We start from the raw sequence: 12935 nt of genomic DNA, 5'->3' as shown, positions 1-12935 counted from the left end.
AGAAGATCATGATGGACTGAAGTTTAATAACCAGAATAAGAACTTAGATGAACACAGCTGCTCTAATAATTTATCATAATTCACTTCAGCTCTGATATTAAAACTAAAACTAGGAGCAACTTTTTCTTTTGGAAGCAGCTTTTATTTGTCTAATAAAAACTGAAGACATCCAGTCAGGAGGTCAGAAAATAAGCTGCAAAGATGTGGTTGACATTATTTTATTTTTCATTGAATAATTTCTAATGGTTTTTTTTCCGTGCCTTCAGACCAAAACGTGAATCAGAAGGAACAAACAAATCCCCTGATTGAGTGTACAATTCTGCCGTAAAAGAAACAAAATTAACCGCGGTTAATGCATCTTATAACCACCCCTCGCTGAGCTGTTATGGCATTTATATACTGTTTAAAGAGGAAATATTCCTAAGAAGCAACAATCTTTAACATATATTAGTATCCTAATCTGAATGCAACCTTAAACAAAAAGATGTTACCCAAATCTGTGCAGAAAGGATGTTGGACAGTTGGCCAAAAACAAAGAAAGAAAGAAATCTAAATCAATTCCAGCCGGCCTGTGGGAGGCTGCTCAATGACAGTGATAGACAACTCATCCTGCGTCAGCGTTCTGTTTGCTGTGTGGCTTTCTTATTCACAGGTATTCAGACAATAGTTGATCTCATCTGCTGCAAATCCAGTGTAAAATTCATCGTCTATAAAAATATTGAGATTTACTTGAAGGTAAGCTTCTGGCTGTGTCGTAATAAAAACTCCAGATGTCTGCTGCAGTTGCACAGTGGGATGTTGCTGTATAAATATTGTACAAAATAAGGCAGTCTTTTCAGTAGGATAAACCAGATACAAAACATTTCTGGGAGGAAACAAAAAAAAAAACAAACAAAAAGAAAAGAAAAGGAAAAACTTTTCAAGTCCGAAGTGTTTTCACATATCTCTGCTGTTGTCAATTGTCAAGCGGCTTACAGCATAAACCAAGAGTCAGGGATCGTTCCAACAATGAACACACACACACACGCTCCTGATGATCAACAATAACAGCTTATTCTCCGATGCAACATCCCGTTCCTGGACAAATCACTGAGACGTGGACATTTCTAATATTGTTTACAGTGCAATACAAAAGGCTTCATTCAAACTGGTACTGTCCTCTTGATATGAAAATAAAAAGGATTAATAACGTGACTAATAATCGTGAAGTTTGGAGCGTCATAGTAGTACTTGTCTTCATTAGCTTTGGCTTTTTCTTTTTAAACTGATTTCATCCTAATTCATTTATGGATTTTAATATAGAAAATATGGAGCCGTTAGGAAAAAATGAGCTAATATTCTGAAATTAGATCCTTAAGTTCAACATGTTGAGGTTTTGTCTCTCAGCGGGGGCCCGGAATAAAGGTCCGCCCATGAAGGAAGCACCCCCCCATCTCACATCATCTGAGTGTTTCTGAAGGACACGGGAAAATATTGCCTGAAAGCAAACAACAACAGAAGAGAAGCGGTGGAGTGTACTTTCATGGTGTGGCCTCCGGAGGATTCCAGGAGCCCAGGAGCGGAGGTCGAAGGTGACCCTGTGTCCTGACGTGGACCGGACGCCCTCACACGCCGAGCACAGCCACTCCTGGGAACCAGCAGTTTGTTCTGCTCCCCGCTCGGGCCCTCCTTCAGTCAGCTACGCCGCAAAAACACGCCAGAGAGGCACGAGAAGTTCACAAGACGCCGTGTCGTCTTCTTCTTCTCACAGTTCTCATCTGACGGGTCGGGTGAGGACGGACGTGAGGACGCTCGGCGTGCTACAGAAGCAGGACAGTGAAGGCGAGGAGGCCCCACTACTCCGGAGGGGGTCTCAGGCTGTGCAGCTTCCGCTCGTCCAGGCCTTTCCAGTACTTGAAGTTGTTGTCCAAGTGCTGCATCAGGTTGGGGAGGTCTGCAAAGGCTGAGGAGAGGACGGAGACAGAAAAACGAGGTTCTGAGCAGAAATATTTACTTAGAAGATCTACGGGAATCAAATGAAGTTCAGAAAGAAGTGAGAGCAGCGAGTTTAACCTCAGCTGAGAGATCCAGACGGTCAGATGGACTCTTAACGAGCAACAATCAGGGTCTCTGCAGCCACCTCCACCTCCACACACACCATCTTTGCTTTTTGTGTTAAAACAAAGCAGATCTGTCTCATCTCGTCCTTACCGTCCCATGCATCGAACATGTCCGTGATGAAGTAGTCTATGAAGGAAATCTGGGACTTTGGGATGCTACACGTGTTCCTGTCAAACACAGGCATGACCACCGGCAGACCTTGTCTCTTCTCCTCGTCCGTCTGCACCACAAACAGCACAAGGGTCCAAATTACAAACACGACAAAAGCTGAGTCAGCATTAATACGGAGTCCTTGGTTTTAGTTTTCTGTTTCTGTTCAAGCTACCTCCTTCTGCAGACTTGTCTTATTTTAGCTGTTTATTCATCAAAACCTCTCAAGAGCTCTTCATTCTCTCTGAAATCTGTTCCAGCTGCTGCCCGTTTCTGTCCTCTGAAGCTACTTTTAGCTTTCAGCTGCTGTTCTGCTACTTTAGCCAGTGTTTGGCTACTTTTAACTTCCACGTAGCTTTTTAGACTTTAGCTATTGTTTAGATACGTTTAGCTTTCAGACAGTTTTGCTACTTTTAGCAGTTTTCCTTTTCCCTTTTAGGTTTCAGCTAGCCTTTAGCTACCTACAGCTTATAAATAACATTTAGCTACTTTAGCTTTTAGCTGCTGTTCTGATAGTTCTCAGGTTCAGTGTTTTTACAGAAAATGTTGTTTTTTCAGTTAATTATTAGTTTTTTTTCTTTACTTGTGCAAAATACTCCTCTGAGATGCGCCCGGCCCATTCTATGCAGAGCTCCAAAGGCCGGCACGGGTTCGAGATGTCCGCACACTTAATCAGCATCCGCTTAACGAGGATCCGGTTCTCAGGAGACGTCAGGACGCTCTTCACAGAGTCCTCATCACTGTTTCCCTGAAACAAACAAACAAACGACAGTCAGGAAACTGCTGAAGAATGAAAACTAAGCAGTTTTAGGACACTTTAATTAAATAAACCTTCATGAAAGCATTTATCAGCACCGTCTCTGCTTTAAGAGACGTGAAAACCTTTAAAGGTCCGACTCGAGCATTCAACACAGACACGAGAAAGATGGTACCGAGTCGTAAAATTCTCTGCTGGTTGGTTACTACACCCCTTCAAAGTAAAAGTTGTTTTATTATCTTACATTTCGAACCTTCCTCAGTGTGAGACAGAACAAATCCATTTAAAGAGTTTCACAGTTATGACCTCCTCCTGTCTCACCCCGTTCTCCTCCAGAGCAGCCAGCGGCTTGTTGATGCTGTTCACGAACTTGTTGACGTGTTCGAAGTGTTTGGTCATCTCCGTGGCGAGCACCATGTCTATGATGGCCTGCCGCAGCGTTCGGTATTCGTTCCTGGAGCGAGGAGGAGGAGGAGGACAACAGTGACATGGTGGTAAATAACACGGAGAGCCGTGTAAACAGTTTTCTCCTTCTGACGGCAGCGGCGGAGGCCATGAATGGCTGCTTTGTTCCCGCCGCCCCCCCTCCCTCCGAGGGGACCGGCACACGGGAGCTTTTCTGCTTCGGGACTCGAATCACATTTTGTCCCGTCGCTGTTAACACACAAACACACTAAACACCTAAAACCTGTTTTAAAATCATGTTTAATGTACAGGAAAACGAGTTTTCTTACACTTTCTTTGTGTGTGTGTGTGTGTGTGTGAAAGCAGTTTGAGTGGTCAGAAAGACTAAAAAACTGAACTCATGGGGACCTTACGTCTCCATCCGGCCCACGGGAGTTCACTGGTAAATCAAAAATCAAACATAAATCATTCTGCACCTCCCTCATTTTAAAACTAGCTTCTGTTGGGCTTTTATTTTGAAGGCTAGCGGATGTTACTTCCGTCTCTGTGTGCTGCCAGAAGCGGAGCCGATCACCTGCAGCTGTCCTTCACATGGAGACATGACCTCAGTGAAAGATGAACCATTTCCTGTTGTTTATTTGATGCTGCACATGTAAAGAGTTTGTTTCTGGATGTAAATATCTAAAGTTGTGTACACTCTTAGCAGCAACAATCCCAGCTCCATCCTTCAGAAACACAAGATGCTCCCTCCTGTACTAAATGAGGAAAGCTTTGAAACTGTTGTAAAAGCTGCGGAAACATTTCCTCCTACCTCTCTATGTTCTTGAAGATGTTGCATTTATCGTCCCTGGTGGTGAGCTGGAAGGCCAGCGCGGCGTGGTGGCTCTCCAGCACGGCCGTGTCGTTGTACAGGATGGCCAGCTCACTTCCTGCGTTGCACAGGAAGCTGTTGGTGCGGCCCGGGTGGTCCACGTCGTGCACCGTGGCAGCAATCAGGGCAGCCACCTCATCGATCGGATCCAAACTTTGCTGTTTGGGGAAAAAAACATCAGGAAAGTTGAATTCAGTTCCTGTCTTTAAATGAAAGGTTAGTTTTGCTGCAGATCAGCTCCGACTGAAGACTGAAGCTCAGAACTTCATCCAGTATTTGATCAAAGTTAAAAACGTCTCATTTGCTACAAAACTAAAATATTAGTAGCTTCAGAGATTTAACTCTAAGTGATGTACTTAATTTAGTGGTTAAACCAATAAAAGATCCCTCCTCCAGGTTCACAGCAGATGCTTTGGTAATCAGCTTAACTAGTCCTCATCAGGTTAATGAACCACCGACACACTTGGACTAAAAACTTCTTTAAAAAGAAATTAATGTGTGAACGCTGAGTCAGCAGATTGTTTTCCTGTTTGTATGTTTCTGAAAATCAAACTTCTGCTTTGTTAACCATTCTTATATCACACTTTTTGAATTATTTAACTTTATTTACAGTCTTCAGTAAACGGGCCTACTTCTGTCTTCAAGCTTTTATCGAGTTTCCTGCTTCATTTACTGTTTTGCTGCTTGTTCTAACGCTGCACTCCTGCTGACTTTTCTGTGAAAAGGTTATTTTTGCCGTGCTACCTTGACCCGCTCCTTGCACAGGAAGTATGCGGTTGCATGCAGGACGTCAGCTGCATGGCTTGAGTTGTGGTAGGAGTTGCTGGAGTGGTAGTTGGCTTCGATCACTTGCAGCCAGGAGCGCAGAGTAGCTTCAGGGCAGTTCAGGAACTCACAGACCCCGAAGCGGGAGAAGATCTTCAGGCCCAGGTAGGTCAGAGGCCTGCAGGATGATCCAGGTTAACAAGAACTTCACTCCTGAAACAATACAAGCATCATTCCACAGACACGCACCGTTTCAGGGTTGCAGCCTCCAGGTTAAAGATGTCAAAGTCCCACGAGTCCTCGGTCTCCATGGTCTGAGCGATTCGAGGGGGGATGTCATTCAACGACAGGGGGGTCGTCAGGTGGCTGGGGAGGTGATGGGGCTCTGAAGAAGGTAAAAGGTTTTCAATTATAAGCTGCTCCACCTCTGACTGAACCACAGGAAAGGAATGATTTCAGATTTTTAGAGCAGAAGTTGTGTGAACTCACGCTTTGTGGAAAGGATGTATTCGTTTCCTGACAGTCTGCGTAAACCGTCCTGTGGAGAAGAGACACAAAGTTTCAGGGAGACGAGAGGAAACCTCGCTGCTGGGAATATCCTACAGAGGATCCGTACAGGGACATGGTTCTGGTTCTGGTTCTGACTAGTCGTGTTAAAATAAGCAGCACATAACACCAACACCAGCTCCTTTAGCCTGACTGCGGACCGCCCCGGTGCACGCTGAAGGTCATGGCCTAAAGGTTCCCGAACCAGAACCCGTCCTGTCCATGAGGACAGACAGGACCAGAGACACGGGACACAAACACCTGCTGCAGATTCTGACATCAGTGGGTCAATTTGGTTTAAAATCACAAGTCTGGATTTCATTAGATGCAACAGATTCTGTAGAAATCAGCAGATATTTGGAGCGTCGTACATAATGATTCCCTTTCTTAGTTTATTTGTTCACTGGGAAGAAAATAAGAGTTTCTGAATTCTCCAAATCATTGGATTCTGTTTTTATTTCCCTAAAAAACTCAGCTGACGTCACATCTTCACGCCCTGATTTCCAGTTTTTAACATGGAAACAGGCTCGGGCTGGGCTCGGGTCGCCGGGCTCATCTCTGACCCGTGCATTGTCTCGTGGTGCTGCAGCTTTTAGGCCTTTCTGATTAAACCGGCTCCTGATTTTAGGGATTTTATTATTTATGCAGAACTAATCTTTCTGCTGAAGGACTGACACCTCTGAGCCGGAGGACAGGATGTTTCCAGGCCTGTAAGGAAAACGTTCCTGCAGGGTGAGACGGGGGGAGGGACGGGGGGGGGAGGGCTTTCCTCCACAGCCTACAGGAGCACAAAGGACAATCTAACGCTTCCTCTGGGTCTGTTGCCAAGACTGCCAACTTGGCACTCTTTCTCCTTCTGTTCTTTACTGTCAGGTCTGTCAGGTCTGTCGGGTCTGTCGGGTCTGTCGGGTCTGTCGGGTCTCCCCCCCGACATGAACAATAAACCCAGGAATCCAGACACTTTCTCCTCCTCTGGATCCCTGCCGTTCACAGACAGGACTTGGTGTGAGGATGTTTGGGTGAAGAACCTTCCTGCTCACCGTCATCAGCCCCCCCACAAGGTCGTTGGTGTGTGGATCCTCATCCTTGGTGCCCAGCTGCGGGGAGTAGAGCTCCGTGGTCCTCAGGATCTCCAGGACCCGATCCAAGGCCTCCGCCACGGGCATGGGGCTGCTCTCCTGCGCTGCGTTGATGATGTTTATTACCTGAGGGGTGAGAGAAGAAAGCTGTGACCTGCAGCAGTTAATCCACACATTTAACCAGCTGTTCTTATCTGGGTCACTGAAGGCCTTTGGACTCGGACTACAGACCCCCGGTGCCCTGCAGCTTCAGGCACCAACAGGAACACAAAGGTCACAGATACAGCCCGGCTCCCCGGAGGAAAAACAGCCAAATAATCTTTATTCAAGCGGACAGAAAAACAACTCCTGCAGCAAACGCGTAGTAAAACCGTTTATTTCACATTTTCAGTTTTTGTTGCACATGTTTACTGAAGGACTTTTGTTTTAAATGATCTCATCTCTAAAACTCCAGAAATCTCAGAAAATCAGCCAAAAAAACTCAGCCTTTAACTGAAACAACCGTAAAGACTGAAAGAGCAGCGACACAGAAGATAAACGGACTGATCTGGGACCAGATTTAGACCAGAGTCTGAGATTTAAACGACCGTAAAAACAAGAAAACGTGAGCAGCTAAAACCTCCAAAAAACACAAACTTATTTCTGCTGAAATCTAGAAACCAGTCTGGGTTCAAATCAGACAAACTAACCCTTTCTATTAACTGTAGTCATCAATCAGAGTCAGGATCAGACTTCCAGGTTGAACCCGGTTCTAAAAGCCGCGTCGCTGAAAGTTAATTTTCTACAGCCAGGTGCTCCGAGTTAAACGTCCTGGCAGGTGTGGTCCAGGAACCAGAAATCTGTTGAGTTAAAAGCATTTAAGAGTCAACTCATCACTTTGTCTTTTTTAATTACAGACAACAAATAATTAACTGAGCTGAGAATATCCTGCAGCTCCTAACCTTGACCTTTAACCCTAACCACGTCTCAACAAATGGCATAAAATGAAACAAAAAGCTGAAGATTATAAAACAACAGCTTCCTGAAGCAGAGTGCTATTAATAACCTCCCTCTGAGGTCACGGCGGGATATTTAAAGCCTTTACAAGCTGTGATAAAGATGTTTCTGAACAACGAAGGTTAAACTGAAACTGACACCAACGCTCATGTGCAGCACGAGAAAAACCTGAAATATAAAACAACAAAAGACTTCCTGTGGTCCTGCAGGAACCTTGACCTTCGACCTCAGAGGGTCCTACAGACTCTTCAAATCTGTTGATGATGTTATAAATTGGAGATGATGGGAGATCCAAAGGCTTTTATTCTGAAATTGTTCCAGTTTTTCTCAGAAATAAAATCTGTTATTTCTAAATTTGCAGCTTATTTTTATTTATATTTTCTCAGAGTTGGGATGTATTTGTAAAGATGGAGACGACAATGAGCTCCTATGGCGACACACACACACACACACTTGTATCAGAGCTTTATTCTCCTTCAGGGACCGACTGCAGTCAAATGATCCAGCAGAGGCGCGTCATCTGACTCGTCCTCAGGGACTTTCACTGTTTCCGACTCTCCGGACTCAGACAAACAGCTGCTCCAGCACGCAGAATCGCGTCTTATCAGCCCATCTCCTGCGTGTGACCTCTGCTCGTGGCGGCTGCGGTACTTTTCTAACTCGAGCGCTCGGTCATGAGACGGAAAACGTCAGTGGCGATCACATGACCCACCTTGGTGATGGGAGCTTCTATCGTCATGGAGTGGATCCGGGCCATCGAGGAGTGTCTTCTCTGGGAGCTCCCTGTCAGGAAAGAGCTCGGATCATAAGCCATGCTAATTAATGCACGCGAGTATCCGATCAACACATCGACCGTCCCGTCAGCCTCACCATCGCTGCCCCGAGAGGTCGTGGACCTGACGTCCAGAGAGCCTTTCCTGCGGTCCTTGTGCTTACTGGACTGGATATCTGAGGGGGAAACACAGAAACACGTCTCCAGCTTTGGTTTCTGCAGCTTCTCAGAGAGAAAACAGGAAATAAACGCTCACAGGTTAAAGGCCTGGCATTCTTTGAATGCATGTCGCCCGCCACCTTTAACCTCAGGTCTTCTGAAATCTGAAAATCTTGTAAACGACGTTCTGGATCTCATGTTGGATCTTATAAGATGTCTCAGAGTTTGTGTCGGGGATGACTCTCAGCTACTACCACACCAGACTTTGGCTCAAAATGACAGAAACATTCAAACCTGTTGTTTTTAGAGACGTTCTACCTGCACACGGACAATAAAACTGCATTTATTTAGGATGATTGAGTCTTTATTTTACAGTTTTTCCTCTCCTCTGCCTCTGAAGTCAGAGTTCTGTGGATGTTTGTGTGAAACGTTCCCCGCTGGAACATCCTGTAAAGTTTCAACCAGCGGGGAACTCGAGCAGATCTGTTTACGTGTCAGAAGTCAAGCTGCTGCGTTTGGAAATCATCTGCAGCTGCGGCTTTGCTTCGAGAGGAACAAGAGGCCGTTCAGACTAAACAACAGGACTTTTCAAGGCTAACAACAAAAAACAGATAAATCTCTGTTAGATAAGGAGGAACGGGACACTCAGAGCGTCTCTCCTCCTTTCCAAGACGAAGTCGAAACTTTTAAAAAACCTTTCATGTAAAAACTGGTTTTTATGTAAAGTATTTCCCTTTAGAGACGGGCTGACACGGTGCAGGACATCCTCATACCTCAGGCTGCGTGCGTTTGTCTGTGTTAGCAAAATATCACATTTTACTAAAAGTCAGGACCTCAACCTGATACAAGATGGCTGCCACAGCCAACTAAGCTTAAACACAGAAACGGCTCGACCTCATTTGCTAAAATTCGGCGTGGTAGTAGCTGAGCATTTCGAGCGTAACGTTGTTCCTCAGGTTCGACCCAAACGACTTCAGCTCCGTCGTTTCTCATCCTAAAGCTGATCTCAGATCACAGAGGTGGCGGGCGATAAGCATACCTGTCAGGATTTCAGGATCACAAACAAACCTCACCTGTCTGAGACTCTGCTTGCACGCGCTCGCTGGATTTATCGCTCTGAACAAACAGGAGAAAAAAACGATGAAACCAATACGTTCGATTCATTCAGAAACAATCAGCCAAACCCGACCGCTCTCCCACCTTATTATTATCATTTAAAGGCCTGTTGATAGACACATAGTGTCTGATTTTTCTGTGGAGGACACATGAGATCATCAGATAAGACAGAAAGAGTCAGATGGTTCTGGTTCTGGTTCTGGCTGCGTTGGAGCCGGGCTGAACTCACCCTCCCTGTCCAATCACAGGTGTGATTTTCACATTCTGCTGAATGTTGTCTCCATTCTTCTTTTTGGCATAATAAATCCCCTGCCACTCCTGCAACACAGCAAACACGTCTGCATGAAGCATCACTGACCGAGAAAACGCTGAGTCAGCGTTTTTCACACCAACGTTTCCTGCATCAAAACCTTCGGCTGCTGCTTCTCACTTTTATAACTTTAAAAGTATTTAAAGACGTCTTTAATTCATTCATTGTTCTGTAAATCTGCTCCGTTCACGTCTTCCTCTGCTATTTTTAGCTTTGACCTAACCTTCTGATACTTCCTCATTCATCTCCCACTTTTAGCTTCTAGCCAGCCTTTAGCTGCTTTTAGCTCCAGCTCCTTCAGCAGACGTGTGAGCAGCAGCTGGGGAGGCGGACGTCTTTATTTGAGGAAATGGCATCTTGCTTTGAAGGGTAGGGGGCGCTCTCCTGGAGTCCAGCTCGTTTCATGTCCCCCCCCCCACCCCACCCNCCGCCGACAGCTTAAAAAGAGCCTCCTGCTGTTCGGCTGTTTGCAGCTGACCTTTGCTCTTTGTGTAGTGAGATTACAGCACAGCCTTCAGCTGCTCTTCTTCTGCACATGAAACGGAGCCAGACAGCGGTGCACGTGCACGCTCGTGCACGGAAAAACAGAAAAACAGGAGCAGATATCTGCTGTTCATGGACCCAGATGGGTCACAGCTTTAGTCTGTTCCTTAAAAAGGTTTTTTAGGTGAATCTTCCTGACAGCTGCTCGTGTTAAAGATGTGCACGTCTCCTCACCTTTCCTTTCAGTATACAGGAGTTTATGGTTTCAAGGAGATCAGGCTTATTCTTCTCACTTTTAGGCACTTCTATTATTTCCTTCCCGATTAGCTCGCCTTGTTGGTAGCCCATGATGGACTCGTAGGCAGGATTCACATACTGGAGACAAGAGAAGAGAGAAGAGACAAACTGAACTGATGCCGTCTGTCGGAGGAGAAACCAGGAGGTCAGATCTGAAAACGGTTAGAAGAGAAGAGAAGTTTCTGAAAACCCACCTGAATAATTTGATTTTCAGAAGTGATCTCTATGGCGTCTTGGCTTTGCTCCAGAGCTGTGAAAATGGCGTTACAAGCCCTGGAGAGGAGACAGAACCAGAACCAGAACCACAGTTAACCCAGGGCCCGGTCTGTATCAGGTTCTAAACCTCAGCTGAACAAAAACACTCAACAGATAACAGTCATTATTTATTCAACAATAAATGGTTCCAGATCCTGACCCAACAGAACCTGGGTCCAGTTCCTGACCCAGCAGAACCTGGGTCCAGTTCCTGACCCAACAGAACCTGGGTCCAGTTCCTGACCCAGCAGAACCTCCTCCAGCAGCAGAACTCTCAGTGGGTTCCTGGTTGTGGAGGAGTTGTGGCCCACTCTTCTTTCCAGCGTTGCTTCAGCTCTCTGAGGTTCTGGTTCTGGTTCTGGACCGTTCTGCTGTTTGGGATCATTGTCCTGTTTGTCACATCTGACTCTGGATCAGCCCAAACCATCAGCCCTCCACCACCGTGCTGACAGCTGCAGTGCATTCTGGGTAAACATCTGTCCTCTGGTTCTGCTCCAGAAGTCTTCTGGTTCTTTCAGATGAACCTGAGTCGAGCTGCCATGTTGTTCTTAGAGAGAAGAGGCTTTGACCTTTGACCTTTAACCTGCTGACTGGTTGATGGGCAGCAGCAGCTGCTTCTCTGAGGTCATTGCTGATGTCTTTCCACCCTGGCGTTGTGTTAACACTCACCTGTGGCTCCAGAGCAGCAGAACCTTCTGAGGATCAGTTCCTCAGCAGGTTCTGAACCTCTGAGATCCATCCATCGTGTTCCAAACCTGTCAGCCTAAAATCGTCTCTGAACTGCAGACCTGTTGACCAGGTGACGGATCTCGGAGGCAGCCTCACCTCAGTTTGAACTGAGCCCGAACCTCTCCGTGCTCCAGCTGCAGCAGCTCGTTGTAGCACGCCATCATGTTGGCATTTTCCACATATCTCTGAGGGTCAGAGGGACACAGATCAGACGAAGGCAGGTAAAATCTATTTATAATGTAAATATTTTACCGTCTGCTTCAGGCTTACCCTGTTAAAGCCAGCATTGATCAGCGGCATCACAGAGGCTTCCTCTCTGTCCGGCCTGAAAACACAAAAAGCATCTTGAGATAAATTTATGTTCAGAGATCACCACTGCATTAAACCTCGGACAGAAGGTGGAGCCGTACCTTTTCACGACGGCGACTATCACAGTGTTTTCTGAGGAGCTGAGCGCTCTGATCGACCTGAACGGAAACAGAGGCAGCATTTAGTCAGTGAGCAGCTCAGGGCTTCACGCTCCGGTTCTCCCAGGCCGGCAGCCGTGGCGCTCCGAGCGAGCCGAGGCCTCTGAAAGAATGCAGTGTACAGGGCCGCTCATCCGCCTGTGGTTTCCCCCCCAGCCCGTGGTCATAAAGACCCTTCAGTCCCCCCCCGTCAGAGCCGTGTGTGCACACTGAACATATGGATCGGCCCAAAGTGAGTCGGGTTTACGTCCACGCCGGGCAGGGAAAATGGATGTCTGTAAATGTGTTTTTGGTTGGAGCTAAAGATAGAGAGCGGCGTGGGGAGGCTCCGCTCGTCTGACAGAAATCCACAAAGTTTGAAACGAGATGAAAGCTGAGGAGCCCGGAACAAGCCCGGAACGAGGCGGGAATGAGCCCGGAATGAGGCCGGAACCAGCCAGGAACCAGCTCAGAACGAGGCTGGAACAAGCCCAGAATGAGGCCGGAACGAGGCCGGAACAAGGCCGGAACCTGCCAGGAACAAGGCCGGAACAAGGCTGGAATGAGCCCAGAACGAGGCCGGAACAAGGCTGGAATGAGCCCAGAACAGGCCCGGAACAAGGCTGGAATGAGCCTGGAACAGGCCCGGAACAAGGCTGGAATGAGCCTGGAACAGGCCCGGAACAAGGCTGGAATGAG

At 46.7% G+C, this 12935-nt stretch overlaps 1 protein-coding gene across 1 annotated transcript; it reads right to left on the bottom strand.

Moving 5' to 3' along the window:
• Nucleotides 1-202: 202 nt before the first annotated feature.
• pde8a (phosphodiesterase 8A) lies at nucleotides 203-12355 on the bottom strand. Its single transcript, XM_017441971.3, has 19 exons — nucleotides 12201-12355; nucleotides 12061-12115; nucleotides 11887-11975; nucleotides 11001-11079; nucleotides 10744-10884; nucleotides 9946-10034; nucleotides 9801-9852; nucleotides 9674-9716; nucleotides 8540-8617; nucleotides 8382-8452; nucleotides 6635-6799; nucleotides 5538-5586; nucleotides 5298-5433; nucleotides 5028-5226; nucleotides 4224-4441; nucleotides 3329-3461; nucleotides 2834-2998; nucleotides 2191-2320; nucleotides 203-1942 (listed from the first exon to the last, which is right to left on the bottom strand). The coding sequence occupies exons 1-19, from the start codon at nucleotides 12278-12280 to the stop codon at nucleotides 1836-1838; spliced, it is 2079 nt and encodes a 692-aa protein (XP_017297460.1). The 5' UTR covers nucleotides 12281-12355; the 3' UTR covers nucleotides 203-1835.
• Nucleotides 12356-12935: the final 580 nt, after the last annotated feature.

This window comes from Kryptolebias marmoratus, linkage group LG15, assembly GCF_001649575.2.
Source record: "Kryptolebias marmoratus isolate JLee-2015 linkage group LG15, ASM164957v2, whole genome shotgun sequence".
Classification (NCBI taxonomy): domain Eukaryota; kingdom Metazoa; phylum Chordata; class Actinopteri; order Cyprinodontiformes; family Rivulidae; genus Kryptolebias; species Kryptolebias marmoratus.
Note: the sequence above shows the minus strand (reverse complement) of the source record. Positions and strands in the feature narration are given on the sequence as shown.

Excerpts from the sequence above, each read along its gene's own strand:
- pde8a (XM_017441971.3), bottom strand. The coding sequence starts at position 12,280 with ATGCTGCCTCTGTTTCCGTTCAGGTCGATCAGAGCGCTCAGCTCCTCA. Across the intron at positions 5,434-5,537 it reads ATACATCCTTTCCACAAAGC|AGCCCCATCACCTCCCCAGC; the intron begins GTGAGTTCACAC and ends TACCTTCTTCAG. Across the intron at positions 4,442-5,027 it reads TGTGCAAGGAGCGGGTCAAG|CAAAGTTTGGATCCGATCGA; the intron begins GTAGCACGGCAA and ends TTCCCCAAACAG.